Source organism: Falco naumanni, chromosome 8, assembly GCF_017639655.2.
Source record: "Falco naumanni isolate bFalNau1 chromosome 8, bFalNau1.pat, whole genome shotgun sequence".
Classification (NCBI taxonomy): Eukaryota; Metazoa; Chordata; class Aves; order Falconiformes; family Falconidae; genus Falco; species Falco naumanni.
In genome coordinates, this window is record NC_054061.1 from 61406742 (window position 1) to 61432719 (window position 25978).

General features: G+C 44.3%; 1 protein-coding gene across 6 annotated transcripts in view; it reads left to right on the plus strand.

Annotated features, from left to right (window-relative positions):
- MYO1B (myosin IB) overlaps positions 1–25978 on the plus strand; it is a 113145-nt gene that overhangs the window by 18012 nt on the left and 69155 nt on the right. For all 6 annotated transcript variants that reach the window (XM_040605211.1, XM_040605212.1, XM_040605214.1 and 3 more), the window contains one exon: positions 12865–12980. In XM_040605211.1, the coding sequence (XP_040461145.1) occupies positions 12865–12980 (116 nt within the window). The remainder of the gene's footprint in view (positions 1–12864; positions 12981–25978) is intronic.

Here is a 25978-nt window from a genome sequence, read left to right on the forward strand (position 1 = left end):
ACTTCTCTGCTGCTCTTTCATCCTGCTTCTGGCCAGTCTTCCATATCCAGCAGCTGCAGTGGCTGCCTCTTCTGGGATTCAGAGGGGGTTTTTCAGTCAGTGGCTTGTGTAATCAACTTGTTTCACATCAGTTTTAGGGTTAACTCTCTGTTCTTAATACCTGTGGTAAGAGTGAGTGATACTGAATGATCTCATTCCCCTTTAGCTGAAGAAGACGGGAAGGAGAAGGAAAAGGAACTGTTTGCCTAGAGACTGAGGGTGACAGTATGACCTTGCCCAATCTTTGGGTCATGTTTGAAAGTTTTATTTAAAGCATTAAGGACAGAGACCTATTCTGTGAGGGTACCCTAGGCTACGCAGTCTATTAGGGAGGATTGCTCTGAGTCATACAGGAGTGGATTTCTCAAGGGTTTTGCTTTGGTTTGGTTGTGTTTTTTGGGTGTTTTTTTTTTTTTACTCTAAACTACTATGGATTGCAGAGTATTTAATTACATGTTTCTAATTAATTTAGACTGGATAGCTTTTTCTTGAAAGAAATCGGTTTGAATGACAAATGGGTAATTTGTTTTATTTTTATCTGCTATTACGTGCTAGCTGACAGCCGTGTTCAAACACACAGTTCGTTCAGGCAGTGACAGTGAAGCATGTTGTTTCCCCCACCCCCCACCCCCGTGCCTGATTTGGCTGGGCCTGGCACTGACGAGCAATGTAATGAGCTGTATTAAGTGCTCGGGCGGGTGACGCGAGGTGTCACTTTTCTCTAGCAGTGTAGGATCCTTGCAGGTGGGAAAGCCTAAACGTGCTCTGCTGAGCAGAGTGAAGTGCTGCCAAAACCAAAGGCGTTTTGTTGGTGTGTTTTTGGTATTTTGTTTTGGTTTGTCTTTCCCCTGAATCGTTCCCTTGTTGTGCTATCCTTTACCGTTTTTATCTCCAGGTTTGTTTGATCATGTGATTTACTTTTTTTTTTTTTAACGGTCTTACAAGTACTGTTTGTGAATCCACACTATGAAGGCATAGTTGCAGATCTTTGCAAGAAATGTTGCAGAACTTTGCAAGTATGAAAACATTCCCTACATGAGTGGTGGGAAGATGTTTGTGTCTGTGCCGCGTGCTGCTACCAAGTATTAGTTCGTGATGCCGCAGGGATTTTTTAGTCACCAAATCACTTGAGGATTATTATCTGCGTATTAGCTGACTTCTGCTGGCCTGCAAATTCCATGCCACTGTTGCGTATTTTAGAAAACTTCTAAACCAGCAGGAGCTGGAATGGTGCTCACGGTAGCCACCACGTTGATTTTCAAGTGCAAACTTCTCCCCCTTCCTTCTCCTTATGGCCACCTGCTCTCTTCTCTCCACACTTCACTTATGAAAACTATACTTCGCATTTCTGCTTTTAGATGAGCACAACGAAGCCTTTGTTGCACCTGGAAGTAATGTTTGTTTTACCATGTAAAATCTGTCGTTTGCATGCAATCCTGCGGAAACCAAACTGGGCTATTAAAGAGCTACTGTTGGTGCTTTTTAATAACTTAATAATTAAGTTTTCTTATACTGCAGGTTTCTTCAGCTCTAACGAGCTACACACAAGTTGACCTCTCAGGATCCTTTCAGAGAGCAATAGGGATGGATTTGTCCTTTCATGGCTCAGCTGTGGGGTTAAGTTCAGCCCTCATGTTAGTGCTCCATTGTAGGCATTACCAAAAGTTGTGTTCAAACTGAAAAAACTAAGTCAGCCTGAAGCCATATGAAACAGTTGAAATGTTCCTACGGCAGTAAAGCAGGGCTTAACATCAGTTTCTAAGCGGTTCCCTGTAGGCTGACGGCTGTATCTGTGCCACACATGTTAGTTTTAAAACGGAGTTGCAGTTATAATCTTCAAAAGGGTTTGTTGAGAGGAACGAGAACTGTAACATGGATAGCTTTGAAAATGCTGTAATATTGGCCAGATGTTGCCTAATTGTGTTAACCAGTCTTGGTAGGTAAAGCAGCAAAAGGGGCTTGTAAGAAAGATGGGGACAAACTTTTTAGGAGAGCCTTTTGCAATAGGACAAGGGATAATGGCTTTAAACTAGAAGAGGTTAGATTTAGACTAGATAATAAGGAATAATACATTTTTTTTTATGAGGGTGGTGAAACACTGGCACAGGTTGCCCACAGAGGTGGTTGATCCCTGGAAACATTCAAGGTCAGGTTGGATGGGCTCTGAGCAACCTGATCTAGTTGAAGATGCCCCTGCTTATGGCAGGGGGGTTGGGCTAGTAGACCTTTAAAGGTCCCTTCCAACCAGAACTATTCTATCATTCTCTGAAATGTGAGAGTGAGATCGAGCCATCAGTGAACAGTGCCAGATCTCCCCCTGCAGCCAAAGATGACAAGATAAATAGGCTCATTCCACTGGAAGAGTATACGATTTTTGTCTTTTCTAGTCTCTTTCACAGTAGTTATGTTTGATGCTGAATATTTGATGTTGGACATCCTAGTGCCAGCTCCATTTACCCCTTCGAAATTCCGGATCTTCTCCCTAAGAGCTCATTTTGCACAAGCATTTAGATGTGGATCCCCTGACGGTCCTCTTGTACCATCCTGGGTATGGTCACCGTAAGCTCTTCAAGAAAATTAGCGAAGTTTCATGCTGTGGTGCAGACAGAGTGATAAGCATCCTCCTAACAGTTAAGAGAACAGACTACAGCTTGATTACTTGTTGTTCAATTTTATGTGTATTTGATGGAAAGTTTAATGGACTTGGGTGTTGGGTTGCATACCAGAGCGCAAAGCTGGAGGCTGTGCCTAAAAAAATAAGCATGAAGGCTGGTGGAGCTGGAGTTAGGCCAAGTATTCTACTAAAGACCATCAGATTCTGCAGTAATCTCGTGCTGAGTGGCTTTGAGGGAAAGGGCTCGTTGGGAAACATGCATGCGTTAATTGGAAATGGGAATCTTGGAGTTCAGTCATGTCTGGAAATGTCTGGTGTATGTCTGACCAAGAGAAATCTCGTTAGAAAGCTGTAATTATTTATTATATTCTTTGTGCAACTCTTAAAATTTTCATTGATAGCGTTTGCGTTGCTTTTTTTGCAAAAGTTATTTTCTGTAGATATCAGTAACAAAAGCCTGTGAGTTTTTCTTTAATTTTACAGACCGAACAGTGGCTCCTGGGAAATGCAATTAGCAACCAGAAAACCCCGCAATGCCGATGATCTGAAGGTTGCAGGGAACAGTTTGTACGGTTAAAACACGTGACCTGGAGACCGCATGGAAAACTTCAAATATATTTATAAAATTCAGATTGGACGTGACTGATGAATTTTGACGCATTCTGTTGAGCCTCCCTCCCTGAACTTTCTATTTTGATTAAAAAAAAAAAAAAAAAAGTTGTCTGAAGTATGCTCAGCCAAAGCAGCTCAGCAGTTATTTTTCCTTTGTATTTTTGGATGCTGACAAACGGGAGGGGGGCGTCTGTCTATATGTGTCTTTATAGTGACTCATGAATGGTAGAGATTTGAGATAAACTGTAGTGTATGTGTTGATCTAAAGCTTATTTTTGTACTGGGTTTCTTCCTTTGTGAGGCCGGTGGAAGTGGCGAGGGAGGCGTGAGGAGGCTGGAGGGGAGCAGAGCTGCGTAGGCTTACGGGAGTCAGCCTTCGGGGGCCAGATAGGGCTTTATTCTGCTGCCCTGCACATTTTTCCCTGCAGTTATGTTGTTTCTTGAAGTCTTCCCAAATTTGCAGAGGTCAACGTTTTGTTCCTTACAACAAAATGTTTGTTTGCTTTTTGTTCTTAGAACAGAACAGAGTCTTTCTCTGATGTCAGCATTTAATTTGTATTTGCTGTGCGTGGAGTTTGTGGGCTGCTTGGGGACGGAACAGTCTTATGGCACTGAACACATGTTGTTTTATCACCGAAACATTAAATATTTGGCATTCCAGTGTAATAGCTCAGTGTTAGCTGCCTGAGGTAGCATCCTTCGGGCTGCCTTCTGGTGGCGCGGCTGTTGTGGTGTGCTTGTTGCACAGACTGAGCCACTTCCTGTGGATCTTTTGTTTTAATATTTTTAGGGGTAGCCTTTTTGTTTCTGACTTGACTTGACTCAGCTATGTCTGTCTAGATTACCGATTCACCCCTTTTTCAGCTACCTTACGGTGCTCAGGAGTTTACTGAGTTGCTGCCGAGCGCGGTGGCTTTGCCCCCGCTGTGCTTGTCCTGCTATTCCAGGTGCTGCATTCGGAAGAAGAGGGAGGGGGACAGAATTATGTGGATGAGCCCAATGGCCTTGGTCCGCATCAGCTTGGTGTGACTGTCCCTCTAGAACTTTGTTGCTGTGCTGGGGTTTTTTTTTGTGCTTTTTCAGAGTTTTGTGGTGTTGGGGACCATATGTGCAGCTTGCTGGGAGAATCGTCATGGTAATGTGTGTGTGAGTGATGGTTGAAACTCACTTTTAATCTCAGTCCCACTGCCTTCTCATGTCAGCACGGGCACGTTGGTCTCTAGCCTATTGTTTCTGAGGGCAGGTGGAGTCCTTTGTTGGCTTTTGTTGTCCCCTGGGGTTTCAGGTACGTCGTGTCGCTAACAGGTCCCTGCCTTTGCTGCTGCTGCAGAAACGTGCAGAAGAGTCTATCCCCCTGCTAGACCTGGCCCTGCTCTCTTGCACCTTGATGTACTTACTTGCATTTATCCAGCAAGTCCAGCCTGGCTTGCTGGTGTTCCTTAGGGAGCTGGAGGAGTGGCAGGTGTGATGGCTGGGTCATTTCTGAAAGGCAGGATGGTTTGAGAGCCAGAGCAGAGCAGCCATCCATCCGCCTGTGATGGGAGCGCAGGGGCCCCGCGCTTTCTGCGATCTGCTTCTCTTCCTCCCTTCTTCCTCCCTCGGGGGACGCCTGCGTCAGTTTGAGCAATTTTCCCATCAGTGCCTCCACGGTTTCCCTCTTTGAGGGAAGCTGCTGAGTTGTAGTAATAATATTGTTGCAGCTGCCACAGGCTAGGACCTCGAAGCCTGCTGCTTCTCCTTCAGATGTGAAGAAGGGCTTGTGTGCCCGTGGCACATCTTTTCCTGGGATAGCTTGTGGTCTAAGGAGAAGTGTTCTGCCTGCCTGTAAATCTTGTTTTGCTTGTTACCTACACAGAGATTGTGTCGGTCCTCCAGCCCTTCACATCAGCCTGCTCTGGAAAACAAACTTTATAACTTGCTGGGAGTCAGGAGTAAAGATTTTCGCAGCCAGCAGTTTGGTTGCTTTTTACCTTGAAGGGCTTCATGGGAGCAGAGCTACGTATCTCAAGGCAGTGCTTTGTTTCCTTTCCTTTTTGTACAGCTCCCACGATGCTGAGCGGAGCCCTTGAGGCATTTCTTTGTAGGACCATATGCAATATCTGCGTAAAGGAGCGAGAAAGCATTAGTAAGGATCACAGAAAATTGTATGCGTATTGTGGGCTGTGTGTCGGGGTCTTCTTCCCTACATGCTCGCTCGTTTTTTTGCCTCTGATGTGGCACTCTGAGAAAGGAGAGGAGGTGGTGTAGGAAATGTAGGCCCCAGGGATTGTTGCAGTGTTTTGCAGCGTTGGCTTTGCCCCAAAATGCTGTGCATTTCTTCACTAAGGTGGTGATGACATTTTGGCATTTACCAGCGGTTTCAGTGCACGTTATATGAAGTAAAAACACAAAAGGAAGAGTAATGAAAGACTGGCAAATAACAGAAGTAGAAGCAGAAGTGTCCAAGCGCCGTCAAAGCATGGTTTGCACCCTGAAGAACACAGGTTAGCCTTGGCTGCAGCATGGCAGGGGGCAACCCCCCCCCCTCCCCTCCCCATTTTATTTGTACAGAAATAATGAAATGTTTTTGAACAAGTGCTCTTGCTGATGTTTTCACCAATGGTTCCTTGGCACAGACACTCTCCAGTCTCCAGCTACAGTTTGCTTACAAAACCAAGTCTTTATCTTTTGAAAAGTGAGCAAGCACTGATGTTCTGGGGGATTTAAATACTGTCTTTTAAATTTCTCGTGTCTGCTTTGGGTTGACTCCTTCACCGCTTACTTGACAAGTTTTGTCTGCAATTGTGTCCCGTGTAGGAATTCCGTTTGCTTGTCTAAATGTAGTCAGAGAGACAGATGACTGAAGTGATTAATCTGCTTTGTCAATAATAATGTTAGAATCTGTCACAGTGATCGCGAGGCTAGCAGCAATGTGCGGTGAGCAGCGGAGAGATTTCTGTGCCCTCGAGAAACTCGGAAGAGAAACCTTGTAATCTGTGTGCATGCATCCACTTCAAGTACTGGCCGTGACTTGCCGTGTGGGTGTTTTTCTCTGGCAAATGATCCGTTCTTACTTCAGGGCTTGGATCCAGAGCAGGTTGCAGTACGACTAAGGGCCTGATCCTGGCTGGTGCAGGTTACCCACCGCTTGTTCAGACTGCTGCTGTTTGCACAGGGACTTGCAGGATCAAGCCCGTGTTGAGGAATATTTTAGCGGTGGTGTTATCCTCTTTGACGTAGGTTGCCTGTGCTGTGGTGTTTGCTTTGGGATATAGATGTGCGCTTCTGCCTTTGTGTTGCCTGTTTGAGCGCCGTTTCTTGACTCGCTATATCAACCATCAACGTATTTGCAACAGGGCTGTCGTACGGACTAACGCTGAGGTTTGTTCCCTAGCAGTAAGGTGGTTTTGCTTGAGCTGTGGATACTGTTGCCTCAGTTTCTTCTGCTCCTTCATTTTTTTTTATCCCGCTACCTTCCCAATTTCAGGAACTCATCCAGTGCTCTTCTATGTAGTTTTCCTTACAATCTTTACTGTCCCGCCCAGGTTTTACAAGGCTGCCTATTGTGATTAATAACTTTATTAAGCACATACAATAGCTTGCCAGGGTTGCTTTTTTTTCTATTATGACACATAGACTTTATCCACTCTATTTCTGGGGCTAAAATGTTATACCCAGGAGGTGTTCTTGAGCAAGAGTTTTAACCATCATGGGGAACAGGCTGTGTTTGTCCAGAGATCCAGTATTATATTTCTTCACTCATACAAACGTAACTAGAAAGGACTCTGTCCGAACTGCTGTGGAAAAATCGTATCAAGGAGAAGGAGAAGTTTGTCTCTATATGGAGAGAGAAAGACCAGGTATGAGAGTGGTTTGTATTTTCATTTTACTGCAGAGTAGCTTTTGGAAAAGCAAATTTTTAGCATTGGCTCCTCTTCCAGGGAGGGGGTGGAAACAAACTTGCTTATCTCTAGCAGCTCACTGATTTTTGCAAGCTCTTTAGAGCTGCTCTGGAAGTTTGCAGAGATGCTGTATTTGCTGGGAAATACCAATGAGAGGAGTCAAAACACAGAAGTGCCTTTTGCTAGCTAAGGATTAGTGCTCTGTGATGCTACACGAGTCCAGCCCATACTGGGTATGGGAAAATCCATGCAGAATCTCCTGTTTGAGGGAACTTTGTGTTAGTTCCTGTTCTTTCCACTTGATCATTGCACTTTGGGATCCTGGGATTGTGTTGTGCCTGTGTAGTCACTTGCAGGTGGTACGCGGGGGCTCTGCTCATGCTCCCAGCTCACTGAAGCACGAGGAGTGTTAGCCAAGCACTGGCCCAACGCAGTGTGCAGCTGCACGCCTTGGATCACAGGGAGAGTTTATTTTGTATGTGCCATCATGAAACGGTGCGGGCAAACCCTGGAGTATTTCAGGATGGAATCCTAGTTTGTTTGTTTGTCTTTTTCATGTACCCATCCCATCCCTCTCCACCAAACAATTCAAACACCCACACTGGGATACGCAGGAATAAAGTAAATCAAAGCCCCAGAAATAATAATGGTCTAAGGTGGGTTTGCTTTTAGTTTTGCTATTACTCTTTGCCTTACTCTTTTCAAACATAGCGTCTGGCAGCTTTGCGAGTGGTTCCAGCCTGAAAAAGCACGGTGGGCCAGAAGCAGGGTGCGTTTGGCTGTTTTATTGTGGCCAACCACAATGAAAAACAAATTGGAGCACACAGCGTGATTGTTCAAATAAGAGATGATATTTTAATAAGGTACTGATCTGGTTGCTAATGTGTATTAAAATGAGGAACTTCATTACGGAGGAACGTTGAAGTGTGAAATTTGCCAGGTTCTGTTTGAATTTGAGGCAGTTCAGGAGATGGTGAACATGTCAGCACAGGCTTCCTCTGTGCCTGCCGTCTCCTCGGCCTCAGCTATTCGGAGCATGCAGCGGCGCATGGGCTTATGAGCTGGCAAGATCCAGAGCCGCAGTAGTTCAGGGAAACACAAATGAAAATGAGTATTATATTAGACATACAGTTTTGCATATGTCACATTAAAAAACCCCACAAAACCAAAACACAGCCCTCTCTGCGAAGAAAACAGTGCTGCCCAAGCCTTGGGTTTGGAGTTGTTCCAGTAAAATCTAGTCACGCTTCTCTTTGATCTTGCTTTAATGTCTCTTGTTTCAATGAATTGTTTTAGTGGAGTGATCTGAAACTCCTCAAAGTCATAGGAACCTGGTACATTGAAGCATAATCAGTACTAAACAAATGTGCGCTGTGCATGTCTGGAGTGTTAAAATTGGTCTGCATAAATGGAAGAATCAGTATCGACACTAGCGATCTTACTTTGCTAGATTTTTTTTTTTTGTTTTCTATTTCTGTGCTCCAATGTGTTTAAAAAATAAATAAATAGAGTGACCTTACTGGACCCTGGGAATTTCGGCATGCTTGCAGGGTGCATTAGCAGTTGGGCATTTTTAGACAGGAGTGACTAATGTGCAGCAGGAATTTTTCTGGACTGTTACAGGCTACCACGGGTAAGAAGCAGTAAGTTTGTTTTTAATAAAGCTGACAAAAGTGATGTAGAGTACACTTCCAGAAGGTTTGCAGCAAGTCTTTGTAGATGCTTAATGATTTTTAACTCTGCAGAAGGTTGCTTTGCAGCGGGTGCCAGAGATACGGAAAAGCTTTTAAAGATAGGGAGCAGGCTATTATGACAACCCCAGCTCTGCAGCTCCTGTGCTGCAGCTTCAGCTGCTGTTGATAACGTTCCCTGGCTTCCGCAGCTGCAGCCTTCTCTTTTTCTGGGCCCTTGGGGTACTGCGAGACTTAACTTTACCAGGAGGAAAAATAGCTTTGTTAATATACTGCATCCCAGCATGTGAAATATTCTCCTGTAAGCTCTACTGGTGGTCTTCTGTAGGTTCCCCCTGGGTCAGCCTGCGCTGCCTCTTTGCTGTGTGCCAGGTTTCACTGCAGGGCCGGTGCGTCCTGGCTGCAGAGGCAGCTGGGGACCCTGCGCTGGGCTCTCCGTAAGGGCTTCGCCACCTCTTGGTTGAAAAGGTCCACAGACGAAAAGGTTCCTTGTCTGGGAAGAGGCTGCTGCCTGTGGGTTTCTCCTGAGCAATGGGACCCTGGTATCATCCTGCTCTTTCAGGCCTCTTCTTAACCCTCCTAAAGCTGTGTGGGTTAGAAAAGGCGCAGAGAACCTCGAAGTTGCAGTAAGATCTTGCTCCGAGCGGTGACGTTGGCTTTCAGTCCTGGGGGGAGAAAATCCAGCGGCGCTGCATCCCCAGCAGCACTGACAAGTGGTGTGTAACAGACATTACCGGCTTTTCCAGTTGAATGCTGATTTAGAATTTTCTTCCTGCTTGGGGTGTTAAAGCCATAGCTGAGCAGGACTGAGCTGTATACACAGTTTTGGTGGAGAATGCAGAATATCTTGGCATTTGGCCGGACGGACACTGAATGCTCTTTCCTACAGGTGAAGTGTTAGCCCACTAGAGTGCTGCCGGGCTACGTGACAGATGCACTGATAAACCACGCGTGAGAGTCCTTTTGGTTTGGGTTCTGGACAGACTGCCAAGGAGGCAGAATTTGCCGTTGTGAGTTATTGCAATAAAGTGGAAATTTGGAGGAAGGAGGATTATCAAGAGTCTCTAGTTAACAGAACTTGAGGAGACAGCGGATCTTGTCCAAACTTGCATAATGAGACCATGTCAAAGCCAAGAAAGAAATCACATCTCCTGACTGCGTTCTGTGCGTTCATCATCACAAGGCTATTCCTTTGAGATTTCATTTTTTTCCTTAAACGGGGAAAATGAAGGATCTCTTTAGTCCCTGGAGTGCCACGGTATGGTCTCCCACTACTCTTGGGCGTTCCGCTTTCAGCGCTGGAATGTTTCTGTGCTTGTCGCTTGCTCAAGGATTTAAGCCATTTATTTTGTTTATAATAGAGTTCTGGTGGGAAGGCAGATGTTATGTGGGAAAGCTATTTTCCGGCTCTGTTTATCCCTGTTATGTGGAACCTCACAGACCACCAGTAGCAGCTAGCTATTAGGCATCAGCATTGAGATATTGCCATTTTTGAACGACAAAACGTGTTAGTGCCTGTAAGCAGCTTTGCAGCAAAACCAGTGATTTCTTGGCATGCTTTGGCTTGGTGTTTAAAATGGACATGAGTGTGTCTTTGTTTCAATATAGTCATTTGACCTTTTGAAATACTGGTATTTTAGGAAATGGTCTGTATTTGTTCATGCCTGACAATAAACAACTGACTTGAATTCCCAAAATATATAATCTAAGCAATACTTAGCTATGAAGAGATGGTTCTAAGTAAGTCTCGTTTGAATGCCTGCATTCAAAATTAAAAATCAAGCTTTTCACTTTTCACTCATCTTTCTTTACCTTGGCATCTCGAGGCGCTTCAAGGAACTGAGCAATTAAGTTGTATGCTATTATGGTAGCAGAACAGCTGGAAAGGACAAGTCTGAGTTTCGAAGAATTCCTGTTTCAAAAGATGATCTTTGAGATCTGGCCTTTGTTTCTCTTCTGCTGATACTTTCGAGCACCAATTTCACAACCAGCTTTTCACAAATCCTTAAGATTTAGGAGGAAGCATGTTAACACATTCATGTTTTGTCAGGAGAGAGTCCTGACTGGGGTATCCATGCACTTGTGAAGGCTGCAAAGCTTCTTACTCTGGGGTACCTGTTACTCTTGCCAAGAACCAGTAGGCTTGCCAATTGCCAAAGGCACATGTGTTGAGAGAGCGAAGTAAATGCTGTAGAAAGGCAGTTTTTGCATTTTGTTGTTCAGCTGAAGAGATCATAGATGGAAAACCACTTTCCTCCTTAGGGGGGGAGGATGACCACAAAACTGGAACATCTATATAAGCACACGCTCCAGTGCGTGTTTGAAAGAAGCAAAAATGGTCATTATTTTGGGATTGTTCTCAGCAGCCGGTGTCTGAATGCCTCTGGGGCGCTTCCCTCCCGAGCGGCGGTGCGAGGCACGTGGGTGTTGTCCTTTTGAGTTGCAGCCTGGCTGTCCAGATGTGGGGCAGCTTGGGGCTTGCTCCCCCTCCGCCGCGTGCTGCCGGCTCTTGACGTGCAACCAGCCTGTTTCTTGGCTGTTTGATCCGTTCCGGGCTGGGATGCATGTGGGGAAATGTTTTGCAGAACATTTCTGGCCAGTTCCAAAGAAGATGAGAAAGTATGCGTTGTTTAGAAATGGCCAGTCTTGAGCCCAATTAGTGTAGTATTGTGTTTCATTGTAGCAGCAGTTGTACCGTGAATTGTCAGTGGTGGCTTCTTCGGTTTCATCCCGTGGGTGGTAAACACTAGAAGGATGAACTAGGAGAGTCTCTGGAAGCCTCAGGCTACTTGTTTTATCACTGCAGTCTAGTTTGTTCAACTCTGTTTTAAATGAGGCAGAAAATGCTGTGTGAGTTACCAGCTTGCCTGTGCACATGCATGCTATGGAAAAGGGGAAACCCAAAAAGGTTTCTGCTCGGGACTGAATTTGGTTAGCATTTAGCAGAAAATTGCTTTAGACGTGAAAGATAGGGAAGGGTTGCAGCAATAAATATTTTGAATTTGTGACTGCAGCTCTGGAGGTAATTCAGTGCTCTGCTCAACTCGTTGGTGAGGAACTGCCTCCCCGTGCCTCGGTTGCCATGTGAAAATGTGTATTGCAGCCCCTCCCCATAAGGGAGGTGGTGGGGAGAGGTCCAAATGGTGGTTGCAGGGTGCTAAGGTATCGCTGCAAAGAAGCCATTTCAAAAGTACAGACCTATGTAAAACCCACTGTTTTCCTTCCGTAGTTACTAGCAGATGTAATCCAGCTAATGGGAACCTCTGGCTTTTGTGTACAGCCTTTGCACCTCCCAGGCAGTCCCTGGTTATGGGAAAAATGTGTTTCACCAGGTGTTATTTATTTATTTCATGGCTGTGGAAAGAGATACCAAATATTTGGGGTTTAGTTAATCTTTGGTCAGTATCTGCAGCCAGGGTGGCATGGGGTTTTGGCATTTTTTGCCAAGGAACCACGGGCAGGACTTTGACTGACTTGGATCCTGACAGTAGACCTCTCCTTTGACAGAAACCTGTCCGAGGCTATTGAGCCTTCAGGTTTCTTCTCTGTGAAGCTGTTCTGTGCCCGAGGCTTTGAAGAGGTGGCGCGAAGCCCCTCCTGGAGTGAGGGAGCGCGGTTCAGCTCCAGCCTTGCCTTTACATGGTTTTTCTGAGTGCCCAGGGGCTGCAGCAAAGCTCGTGTGACATTTGCCGTGCAGATGGAGTCGGTTCTTTGTGAACATCTGTGTCCTTTTTCCTTTCCCTCCCCCAACTGAATTAGTCACAGAAATATTGTACGATTGGGCTTTCTGTTAAAAAAGTTCGTAAGAGTCTTTCAGTTACATAGAAGTAGCTACTCGGTACCCAACAGTGGTTGTTGAGACAGATCTAAAAGGTGTTGCAGACTGCATGCACATATTTATTCGTTGCTACAGCTAGGCTTTTTGTTTGTTTTGGCATAGGTTATTAAATGGGAGAATAATACATAAGCAGCAAAAGTCTGTTAAAAAGAAAAATCCGTGATAACGTTTTTGTTTTTCCCTCAACAGACATACATTGGCAGTGTGGTGATATCAATAAACCCCTACAGATCTCTACCGATTTATACTCCAGAGAAAGTGGAAGAATACAGAAACCGAAACTTTTATGAGCTCAGTCCTCACATGTAAGTACAATGGAGAAGTTTAGTTTGCATTCTGTCCCGAAGCAGATGGTACCAGCTGTCTCTCTTCTCAAAAGGTCTGTGTTGATTAAAGCAAACAAAGCAAAAATCACACCACCACTCCCCCACGCTGAATTTTTATTAGTTCATCCCTCTTTTAAGGAGAAGTCAACATGAGTTACTGTTTCACGCATTTAGATCCTAGTATGTGCATTTCAGAACGTTTTCCTGTAACTGTTAGCAATAGCCTTTGTTACTGCATTGTAAAGTAAGGAGTCTGTTTTCAAGGAAATCTGTTCCTTTCAAAGTCCAGATTGCCTTGTGAAAGCCTCTAGGCGTTAAATATGTTTGAGTTGTACAGTATTCCTTTTGATATCTGAAACTCTTAATTTCTCTTTGCACAATGCAAAAAATGAAAAAACCCTCATGATGAATGCAGAAACATATTGGATATGCCTGAATGGTAACTGTAGGAAAATAAAAGCTTGGTCTCCTCTCCTCTGTGCTGGGTGGAAATGAGCCCATTCTAAGAAGGCAGCCAGAGTACTGTAAATATATAGTGCAAATTTTAAGGCTCAAACATGTAGCATATATACAGACATATAATATTGCCAAATATGATTTGCACAGGATGTAACTTCCAAGACGGAATTAGGAATGGAAGGCTGGGGGGTAGGTGTAGTCTCTTATTCTGACTTTCATTCACCCTCTGTAATTCCTCTGCAGGGGGGCATATTGCAAAGAAGGCGAAGCCCTTGCCTTCTGGTTGTGGAGAACTGACATGACCCCTATTATCTGGGCCTGCTCGGGATTATTGAGAGCAGTGGAACGTCGTTAAGGCTGTCCATAACAGGGTGTGGGTGCTATGGCTGAAAATGAGGTACCTGGCCTTCAAGGTCTGTAGGTTGCAGTAATTGTTTTATCTTGGACGTGGTAGCGGTGAGATGAAAGCCAGCTGGGCTCTCCTCGGCTCGATGCTGGGATGGAGGGGTGCTGCGAGGTTGCCACCTGACTTCACAGTCTTGTATTCAGGAGACTGACTCGAGTGACCAGCGACTGGAGAAATGTCTAAACGTGGCCATAAATTTGTGCATCTTCCTTCAGTGTTAGCTTGTAGGTTAAAAGGAAATTACGTGTGGAAAGAGTTCTAGAGGTTATTTTGTTCTGATTAATTTTTTGCCTTCATACTTGGTCTGTAACTTTTCCAGTTACATCGGCTGAAATGCAGACAGCTAATTGGTTAGGTCAAATAAGCTTCTGGTAGTTCTTGGCCCTCTTGGATCCGAACTCTGGCTGTGTTCAGGTTTTCTTTCTTCACAGTTTTGTTTAGCAAGCACAGTTCCTTGCTAAATTAACACAGTTGCTTGCTAAAAGAACTTTCTGCTCTGCTGGCTATGTTCAGCTGCATAAAATTTGCTGTCATATGATGGAGGATTTTAGAAATGAAATCTGGAAGTTCAAAGTTTGTCTGACGTTCTGAAAGTCAGTACTATGTACTTGGTTACACGTTGGATCAAGTACATAGTAATACATTGATCTCCACATTTTTTTACCTCTCTTGAGAGTTGGTTTTCCGGAAAAGAAATGGCCAGAAGTCATTCTTGTCTGTTTTATGAGAGTCTTAACTGGGTAGAAAAATGTTTCATAAACATCATTCATCACTAACGACCATAATTGTATGGTCAGGCTGCCATCTCAGAGTAAGAACCTCTGGAGTCCGAACACTAGAAATTCACTTTAGGAGCAGTAGATTGAAGTGAGACGATGTTGACTTTTAACTTATGTCAGGAGGTCTCGACTGCATGGTAGTAATAGATTTTCCATGTAAGTTTGGATAGAATGCCAAGTCATGAAAAGTGTAAGGCTAATTTGTCTTGGACAGATACGATCTCTCCACAAATTTTTTTTTATTTGGTATTACTTCTGTATGAAAATATTGTCTTCTGGCACCTTCTCAGTAGACAAAATATCTTTAAAAATATAGGATTAGGAAATAATCTTTGTTGTGGTTTCTTTTACAGATAAAGTGTTTTCTTTTTAAACTGTAAAAATATGAATTGCTCTTCCTTTATGGTGACCTTACTTCCTGTCCCGCCTGTCTGTGGATGCTTATGAAAACTGCAGAATCAAGAGAGTCGCTTTTGTCTCTGCTGAACTTGTTAGACTTCTCACCATCTTTAAAAGAGGTTTTTCAGATATTGTATGTGTATGACGCATGGCTGCCTTACATCATTTCTGAGTAAACAGCTTTTCATCCCCTTTACCATATAGTGCCTTGTGCTGCAGCCTAAGGATTCACGCCAGTCCTGGTGTTCCCTGGTGAACACGGAGCTGGTACTGGGACGCTGCTTGGTAGACCGTGAGGTGGGCGTGCAGGCTGGCCGCATGCTCCTGCTGCAGCCAAGCCTCGGCTCTTCACCGACGGGGCGCTTGCCTACCGTGCCGGTCGGCAGGGGCCAAGACAACCCCAAGGGTTTGGCACAGAGCTGGCATCACCCCAGCCTTGGAGCCGGCTGCTGATTCTAGGGCTGGGTGCTCTGGCAGCAGCAGGTCCCTGTTAAAAGCAGGGTGCGGGCGTTTTTGGGGAGGTTGCTACGCTTCCGCAGAGACCTTGCAATCTTCAAGGTGGTTTTTTTTAGCTGCTTGGCAGCTTTAATGAAGAGATGCTGGGAGGCGAATTGTAATTTGTGGCAGTGCTGCTGACGGAGGGGTAAAAAAAACCCCAGGCTGATTTATAGAGTTGTACATACTTATTTTTCTTTGACATGTAGATCTCTGTTGAGCCATGGCTGTTCAGAGCTGGCTGCGGGTGAGCCCGCTGTGCCACCTAAGTGTGCTCTGGGAAAAGGCTTTTCCTTCCTGTTGGGCAATTCTGAGCAAAGCAGAAGTCTTGCCTGTTCATAAGGAAGCTAAGACGTATGACTTAGTGCGCCTAGAAATACAGTGAAACATGGTGTGTTTCTTATTTCAGCATCTCCTTTGTACAAATAATCTAATTTTGTTAACTAGTACGAGCTAGAAAAATGCAAGCAATGTGTTGCAGAAAAAATTTCTAGCAGTGGTTTGGTTTGAGATTCCTATAGAAACTGGGTCTGTAATGCACCAAAACTCATCCGTCAGAAATCAACGTGCTGTCACCTGTTGGCGCGATAGCTTGTGTTCTCCAAGGTCTGTCCTTTTGGAGAGAGCCCTCAGGTTTGGGAATCCCAGGGTTTAAGCATCAGCATCTGTGAGGCAGACTGCCAGGGGACGTTCCCAGAGCTCCAGCTCTGTGTGGGAGCTCCTGGGAAATGCGGAATCGAAATTGGTTTGGTTGTTTTCCAGTTTCTGATGACCTCCTGTCTGTGCTCGAGGTACGCGCAAGTGTTCCGAGTGAGAGGGATCGGTATAATAGGGTGTGCTCGGGAATGCCGGTGGTCCCAGTAAAACAGCAGGCTTGGTGAGCAAATGGAAACGGCAGGAAAGAGAGAGAGAGGTATATAATGACCTGAAGGAAATTCATACCTAGAGATTTTCTTCCCGTATATGGTTGTTGAGGGAAACACATACTTACGGGAGTGAAAAACCTTTTCATGTGTTTTCTTAGTCCCAGTCTGAAAGAGGAGGGGAGCGAACAGCTAGTCATCTGCTCTGTGTTTCCTCAAGAGCGTCTGTGAGAGTGACTGATGCTTTCAGCGACGCTAGTTAATACTTAATTGCAGGGTTTGGGCACACTTGGTTTGGTGTTTTGTTTTTATTTTATTATTATTTTATTTTCTTTACATGATCTTTGGAAACCAGAGTAAAGCCAGGGACGTACTTTGAATAGGCAGCCAAACTGAATTTCTGGGAGAAGGTTTCTGGCCAGGTGATTTTTTGATAGTGGTGTACCTGATAAAACTTGATCAAAGAGATTTTATTTTAATAGTTCATTCCTCTCTAAATACACCACTGTTGTTGTGGCACCATTTAATAAGGTGTTACTTTTCTAGGTCTCGTGGAATGCTTGTTTTCATAGTCTGTGGCTATTTGCATAGCTGTAATAGGAAGTTTACCAAGCTTTTTAATTGTTGGGGTTTTTGGTGGGGTTTTTTCCCCTCGATGTTTTGTTAATCTTGCTGGTTTTGTCTTTATCTGCAGGGCAGGATCAAACTTGTCCCTGACTTGACAGGGCAGAGTATGACATTTCAGTGTGCAAACAGTTTGCTGCTTGATTTGTGCAGGTCTTACACTTCTGTTCTGCTCTTTCAGTTGATGTAATTACTCTTTCAGTTGATGTAATTGCTGTTTTGCTTACCTGGTGGGTAAGCTAGACATGAGAGAGCACCAAGCTGTCTATCTTGCTAATCTACATTGACTTCCACCAGCGACAAAGGCAGCTGCTGGCGTCTTTGAAGTGAGGGCAGTAGGAAATAAATAGCTTATCGTACCGGTTACTTGTAACCATCGTGCCTATCACTTTTCCTACCAGTAACAGATTTGCTTCAAGGGATTGCAGGGGAGGTGCTTTCTTGCGTTTCACCCCTGAAGGTCGGCTCCAGGCTGCTTGCAGCCCTCTGTCTCTGCGAGGCAGGGTGGCATGTGGCTTTGTGCTCCCTTTTATGTTCTGAAACACCTTACCTGCTCGCGTTCAGCAGAATTGCAGGTTATTTTAAGTTGTGGGACAAAACAGAAACTGGCAACTCTACCTACTAACGGCAAGCTACGAGCAGTAAGAGTTCAGAGACAATGTGCATTTTTTTTATTATTTTTTTTTTTTAGCAATGCACTGGAGTATTTCTAGTGAATAACTGGGTCAGCAGAAATATACCTGGAGAAAGCTTTTATCCAACATCTGTTGAATTCCACTTAGGCAATTTTGCTGTATATTTTCTTTACTTGCTATGAGTTCTTTTAAGTCAAGTATTTCTGAAGATACAATAGTTCTGCCTTAAAAGCTTTCAAACGTAGAGAGGCTTAAACTTTTGCAGGCAACTCCTGAAAACCAGCTTGCCTGTATATAGGATAGAAGCACAAATCTATCAACCTGATGCCTATTAAAATGCAAGATTGAGGAACTTATTAATGTTCCCCATTTCAGTCATGAGCATCTTGATAATTATTGGGACAAATCAACATCCTGTGGATATTTGCAATTACTCTGGCAATAGATACAATTTGCTGTTTCCTTTTCAAGTTTTGAGCCAACGCAAGCAGCGAATATAGAAGTTATATTTTTGCTTCTGGCTTTTTTTGCTGGTATTCCAGGATTGCATGTCTTCAGAAACACCGAGGTTACAGTAACTCTTCTTCCTCCTTGATTTAAAGCAAATATTTTTGTCTGAAGGACGTGAAACAGCTCCAGCTGTGAAGGATAGTTTTTGCCTATATGTAAAACTAAACTTTTCCCCATAGGTAGCAGAGTTTTAAGATACACGGTAGCTCCCTTTTTGAAGAAGGGGATGGTAGGGTGAGAGCCTGCGTTGTAGTTTAGTGTCCTTCATTGCCCTAGTATGTTTATTTTAACATTTCCTTTTCAGTTTGTCCTTTCCTCATCTTAATTTGCTTTCATTTTGGTTTTGAGGGTGGTGGTGTTTGGCTTTTGCTTTTTCATTTTCTTTTTTTTTTTTTTTTTTTAAATCCCCCATATGCTTTGGTTCACCTTGCAGTATCCTCTTTTTGCAGACCTTTTATTCTCATTCCTAATGCCTGACTTCTCCAGAGAGTCAGTCTTTGGACTTGTTCATGTAGCTCACCAGAGTGCCTCTTCCAGGGGAGATTTATAGTCGAGGGAAGACGATAATTTCAGAGGTTAGTTGGCAAAATTAACTGCTGGGCAGGGAGGGAGCATCTATGGCTGACAGAAATCATAAATAGCAATTAGGGAGGACTGCTAGTACCTGATTGTTAAACCCATGCTAGGAATGCATTGAAAGAAGGTGGGGGGGAAGTACTGAGACGGAATATCGGAGTCTTATTTTGGAAGGGGTCAGCCTTACTACTTTCTTAACCTCTGTAGTGAGGCGGTACTGGATATGGTGTGTCCACAAATGTAACCCCCTCAAGTGTGTAAGTAAAAAGGGGGTGAAGCATCACGCTTGCTTCAAGGGTTGGAAGGACTTCATGCCCAAGAAGAGCCTCTTCTGTTGCAGGCTGCTTGCACGCCACCCGTGGCATGCAGAATTTCCTAAATTTTACACTTGGCAGGAGACCTCCGAAGTCCTTCTGAGCAAAAAGGGTTTTGAGGAAGGCAGTTGTGATGTGGCCATATGGAAAAGGCTGATTCTCTGAAGAGCATTTTGGATGTGATGTGTGAACTGGAAGGCTTAAAGCAAGGTTTCCCTGGCATGTCACAATAAATTTAGCTTTTTCCTGAAATTTGAGCAGGGCTATTTCCGTTGGTTTGGATAGCACATAATGCAGCCATCTCACCCCAGTGCTTCGGAGGTGAAATAGTCTTATTGACAAGAACAGTAGTTGCTTGTTTGCTGCCAGTGTTAGATCGCATGAAATTCTGTAATAATGCATAATAATACAGGAACCGATTTCTAGCAGGAATTGTGGCTGTAAGGAGACTCAACAAATGCCCCCAATGCCCAAGAAGCATGAACAGCCTGGAAAAGTGATGTATAGATGAATGTTGTGCTTTATTTTAATTTTTAAAATGGTCTGGAGTGACATTTAGACTAGATTCCAAAGTTCACTGGAATGAGCCGTTCTGTCGGTCCTCTAAGTAGTGCTGCCTAAATTAAGACGTGGAGAGGCCCTTTAAATTCTTTGTGTATGGCACTGGTGCTGTCATTCTTCTGTAAGCGTTGGGACGTGGGATTTCCAGCATGAGAATGCAGAATGCTGCGTGCAGCTGCCGAGCTGTAGCGCAGGTGGGGTGGAGGTACCTGCACACAGGCCTGCCCAGACATCAGGCGGGGTGGAGTCCAGCTGGATTTTTGTGCTGTTGTGGCATTTAAACGTTCCCTAGGCTAGGAAGGAGTGTGTATATATAGGCTACAAGAGATATAAAAAGCATCAAGACAAAACCCATCTCCCAAAATACCCCAGGCTGGTGGCGTCTCGCCCCGCAGTGTCTCTCAGGAGCTATGGGAGCATGTGCTGCTGGGGCAGAATTATTCAGAAGCCCCAGATCCACCAGCTCCCGCAGGATCTCGGTGCCCCTGGCTGTACCTGTTGGCAGTGCCGTCAGTCACAGCCCCCGGAGCCCCCCGGGCAGGACCCACCTGGCTCCGGCAGCGCCTGCTCATCCATCAGTCTCTGGTTTGGAGAGCTGTGGGTGCTCCCAGCCAACACTCACGTGTCCAGGGGACTTTTTGAAGAAGCTTGCAAAAATGCAAGAATTGGGTACCTTTTAAAACACAGCGAGTTTGGAAGGGAGGCGCTTAGCTCGAGATCGGTTCCAGATGCTTCTGTTAAGTCTGTAATTGTCGTCATGGTGTACGAAGGAAAATAATCTTGGGGCATCCTTCATGAATTAACTGCTGGCTTAGAACCTCAACAAAATAACTTTGTTTTCAGAACTGTTTTCAAATATTTACTCATACCTCTGTACACACATACTTTCACATTTGACTTCAGTCATGTCTGGGATGGAGAGTCAAATGTTTTCAGTTATCTGTGACGATCTCTTGCTCTTCTGATTTTTGCTTGTGAGTGTATTTGTTACAGTCTGTGTTTATTTGTAAGCATAAAAAAATTTGGGGATTGGTTAGATTGTTAGAGCAAAGATAATAACAATAATGATAAAAAAAGCCAAAAAACCCCTAACTTTAATATATGTTGGGTAGTTGGAGATGTGTATTAACGTGTTAACGCTCCTGTAGTCTAAACTAATGGCAGCTTTTTTGCCAGATCCCATTTCTCTCATTTTCCTGGAACTGGACTGTTCAGGCTAGTGTTCGTATTATGCCATTGATATTTTTAGGACATAAAATGCTGATTTAAAAAAAAAAAATCAATTCACATTGTCTACATTAAGTAGTATCCCTCTAATATACACAAACAGCTTGGGAATCCATTCACTATGACTGACTTTTCTGAATGAAGTGGGCGTTTAATTAAATAAAGGAAAGGACCTGCAGTAATTTTCCAGTTTTCTAGTGCAGTTCTCCAGATTTGTCAGTGCATAACTGCTCTTTGTCTCTTCTCAACATTTCAAATAGTTCTCCTTCCAGCTCTTCATTTGTACCTCTAGGCTAGTGCTAAGACTAGTCTTTTTTGTGCTGCTTAACAAAATGAAGTTCTTCTGATTAGAAAATTGACTGGTGTTATGGTAGGACTTGGAAATAAAAGCATTTTTGAACATTTCACGCGGTTTTAAATGTAACTTGATTTTTTTTACAAAAGGATCCAACAGCTTCATTTTTCTTTTCATTAGAATTTTGGGACTTTTTGCACACTGAAAAGAATGAGAAGCGCTTATAAAGGAGCCGTGGTTTCACTTCTTAAAGGCGGACTGAAAAGTGAGGGCAGGTAGAAGCCCTGTCAGAAATGAGAGAAATCCCGATTAAGCGTTGTGTGTACGTGGACCAGAATTTTCATTATGCCTGTCCCAAACTGGCAGCGTGGTACTCTCTGAAGATCTGGGATTTCAAATTGCGGTTAAGAATGGTTGTCGTCCTTTCATTGGAAGTGTCTCATTGTGTTTAATGGTTGTCTTTTTCTCTTTTTATTTTTTTAGCAATTTATAACACACCAGGAAATGCCCATCTGCTATGCTAGGAGCTTTGGTCATGATTTGAGAGACAGCGTAAACAAGGCTAATGTTTAAAGCCTTAAAGAATCATCAGTAAAATTCCAGCTCTTGTACCACCTTTAGTGGCAGAACATTTTCCATTCGATCTCTTTTTATCAGCAGCTTTATGCAAAAGGCTCTGACTTCTTCAGCTCTGGGTACATCACGGTTAATGCAGTTTGGGTTATTAAAGATAAACTTTTTTGTGTTATGAATCAGGAAATACACAGTCTTAATATTTACTGTCTAGCACACTGTATAATCTTTTACTTATGTTTTGAATAGATTACAGAGCTGGGACTGGGGTTTGCAAAGGTCTGAACTACAAAGACAGTTTAATTGTGGTTGTTTCAGTAAATTAGTTCAAATCTGCATTTTTCTTGTAGATACAATTTCCTTTTTATATACTACAGAAATTGTTTTTTAGTTGCTAAACCTTGTGGAGTTCAAATTGCAACTGGTCATAGTTACTCCAAGAGAATGGTTAGTGAGGATGTATCCACAGGCCAAAAAAATGTGTGCTGTTGGCATCCTCCTTGAGTATCAGCAGACCAACCGTGGATGCAGATGAAATACATTGACCCTGGAAACAGTCCACGTGGGCTGCACTGGAGCATAGTTTTTGAGCAGGCTGGAGAAGGCTTTTCGTTTGTTGCTTTCACCATTCATGGAAAGAAAACTTGGGATTTATATCCACAAATATCCACGCACAGACTTGAGCAAAAGCCATTTTACAGAGTGAGTAGACACGTTGGCTTGATGTTGTACCTGAGCTAACAAGCTCTCGGGAACTCAGATAAGCTTTGGTGCTGACTTTATCCAGGGGTTCACAAGACGTACTTCAGTTGGGAAAGAGTTCTGGGAGGCAAAAAAATAAGTTGTGTAAGGCTTCTTCTTAACAAACTACTTGGTTTGTTAAGAGGACTCAAGAGCGACTTGCACAATTAAAAGGTTCCGTAACTCCTCTGAGTGAAGTAGCAACATACCTCTGCCATTACACGGCGTTGATGTTGCCCACCAGATGTTCTCCAGATAACTGCAGTACTTTTATTTGCAGTTTGGTCACTGTTGTCTCCGATAAACTTGCGGACACTGCGCGTGCTAGCTTCTGTGTTACAGAGCCTGGATTTCAAACCTGATGATTAGCAACGTACTTTAGCTTACGAACAGCCATGAGGAATACTCCTGTTTCTCCAGGATTGTAGTATGGATTTGGTGGTATACTTGCCATTTTTTCTGACGGCAAGCCGTGGCCTTCCATTGCAGCCTATTGCACTACTGCGTGGTGACATTTCTCTGCCCATCCCGTGGGGCAGTAGAGATGTGAAGTCACTCCAAGATGTGCCTTTTCGCATGAGGTGCTGTAGCTCCGAGGTACGTGGAGCTTTCGGGAGTTCAGTTGTGCTGCGGTATGCTGTTGCTCTGTGAGATGAGACCTGTGAAAGCACGTCCCTTTCTGTGAAGTGAGTATGTGCAGCTGGGCACCTCATTTCACCGTTCATCTTCCCCTGAGGACTGGGGCATGTTTGCTTACTTTAGGATGAAAGAATAAATTTATGTTTCATTTTCCGGTTAGCAGAGTAAGGTAAGCTTGTCTGAGAGTAGTGATACTTCTGCAATAAAATTATTTGCAGCGAGAGAAGTCCCTGGGTGAGCACATGGTAGCAATGCAGGCTTCTTGTGGAAGCCAAAACTTGCCTTGCTGTATCTCTGCTCCCACCACATCGGGGGGAAATTACTTATTTCTGCCTTCAGGGTGATGCTTCTTAAGGCTGCAAATAAAAGCAAAGTTTTCTCCTTGCTAAGCGGGAGTACAGTATTTGAGGCAGCAACATGGAACGCTGCCTGTTTGCTAAGTGTTTTTCCATGTGAAATCCTTAGAGCAGCACTCCCCTCCCCTCTGCCTTGGAAAAGCCCCGCAACCAGTACAGCCCTATTGTGGTTTCGTCTGCGTGCTCTCTAGAAGTCGCATTTTCACATGGACCGTCTGTGGTCTGCCTCTGATTTGGAGAAGCTCAGACTATAAGAGCCAAAGATACATCCTTTTTGGAAAAAAAAAATAAAAGGAGAAAAAAAAAAAGCAAATAACGTATGTTCCCATCTGTACAGGAAGAGCCAAGCTATAATGGCTGTTGTTCCCCTAACAGGATTAAGATTAAGAGTCTTGTCTTCTAAGCATTTCACTTAACCTGTACTCTGAGCCTGTTTTTTCTGAAATAGTTACGGGTAGTTGTAAGGACCTGTGTTTAGCCAGGATCAGTGTTTTAAAAATGAGGAATAGTGGTTTCTCAGCATTTTGTTTTGATGGAATACGTATTATGCTTAGTAATGTAAGCCACGATGAATTTACAGTTTTCTTGGGGGAGTTAACTTTTCACGTGCTATTGACACGGTGCAGCAGCACACTCAAAGCATGCCTTGTTCTGCAGAAAAAGATTTCTTTTACGTCAAATTTGGTCAAAGCTGATGTGAACTGAACCTGTGTGTTTGACCAGTAAACTTCCCTGTTTTTCAGACACATGCTATATTGGGTGCAGAAATTAATTCCATTTCTGTATAAAAAAAAAAAAAAAAAAAACAAAAAAAACCCACGCAAATTATTGAGTCTGGCTGTTTCAGCACAGAAAGGGAACGACTGTTATCCCCTGCTCCCCCTTTTCCTCCCTGTCCCACCAACCCTTCATTTCTACATATATGCAAGAGCTCAGAGGTGCAATTCAAATCCGCTGGTATCCAGATGAAAAAGTAAACCGGGATTTTAAAAAAGTTGTGTGCCCTAGAGTGAAACCGTGGGAGAGGCTGGGCATGGCGAATGGGTTTGCACCTCTCTGGCCTTACTGTCAGCTGTGACCCCTTGATATTCCATTTGAAGTGGGGAATGCGCTTGCTGACGGGACAAATCCTGAATGTTACCAGCCCAACCTCAGGGACTGCAAAGCTGCAGAAGGTCCTTGGAGAAACATGGCTCTCACCACCGGTGTTTCTGCTGTGTGGTGGAGGGGCTTTCCTCGTGGGCTGGCAGTTCAGGGGGGAGCCTGCAGCTTCTGACACAGCCACGGCCACCAGAAAGGGTCACCGTATACTTTTGCAGTCAAACCACTGAGCCTAAGGGTTTGGCTGGTTTAGGCAGTCATTAAATTAAGCGTGCAAGTGCTGATTTATCTTAGATAATAAACTGCATCTAATTAAGTACGGTTTTTAATAAAACAATAGAAAAGATTTCCTGTACTTCCCTTCAAGGATGTCATAGCCCAGTAAAATTATTATTTTTGTAAACAGAAATGCCTTCTCCCCCAGGAAACTTAACGTCCTTTCAGTGCACGTGACAGCAGACTGAGTTGCTGTAAAGCCTGTGAGAGGGCCCGCTGTGCCCTGTGTCATTGTGTCGGAGCTGGTGGGTGGCCTGCGGTAACGCAGCCCGGCACAGGGGGTGAGGGGTTGTTCAGGTTACAAACCCGTCTGGTTACAAATCCATCTGGTTAGTGCTGCTCCTTGGAAATGGGAGTTAGTTGGTGACGCTAGAGCCACGTGCTGAGCATTGGTACAGGTGAGGAGGTGATGGTTACGTGGCATCCAGCGGGCTGATGTAATTTCAGGGGGTGGGGCTGGTCAAGGGGGAATCCAAGCCAAGCTGCTCTTCCAAAAAGCTCACACCTTGGAGATACTGGCTTCCCACACCCCGGTGTACGTATATATTTGCTTCAGCCGACAACAGGAACCAGCCTCAAATAAGAGTTTGCTATTTTCATTCCCTCCTTTAGGCAAACTAAGTCACGAGTTCTACCTGCTGTTTGCCTGCAGCTGCTGGTGTTTACGGTGTGCACAGCTGGTACCGGTCCACGTCGGTTCAGTTTGGTATGCCCGAGCGTGCTTTCCATGGTTAACGTGTTACTGGGACAGGGGCACGGAGCTGGTGGCTTGGTGATCTGCAGCAACCCAAGCTCTGCCACCATATGGCATTACTTTGGAGGACCCAGCTTTGGACCCATGCCCAGCTCCCTCTTCTGACAGTCTGCTGGGCGTATTTCACTGCCGTACGGGGCTGAGCCGCTGAATGTGATGTGGACACGCTTACTGCGGTTGGTAGCATTTGCTAAAATTTAGAAGAAGAACTTCTTTTGTAGTCTGGATTAGAAAGTGGCCCGGTCATCCTCAGCTTCAGAGATCCTGTTTTGCACTGGTTGAAAGAAAATAATGCAACAGCTGGTCATAGGCTCCTGGTAAAAGGCGTTTCTTGTTTTCCATCCCACTAATGCGCAGCTCTAAACAGATGCCTTAGATGTTGAAATAGGCAGAA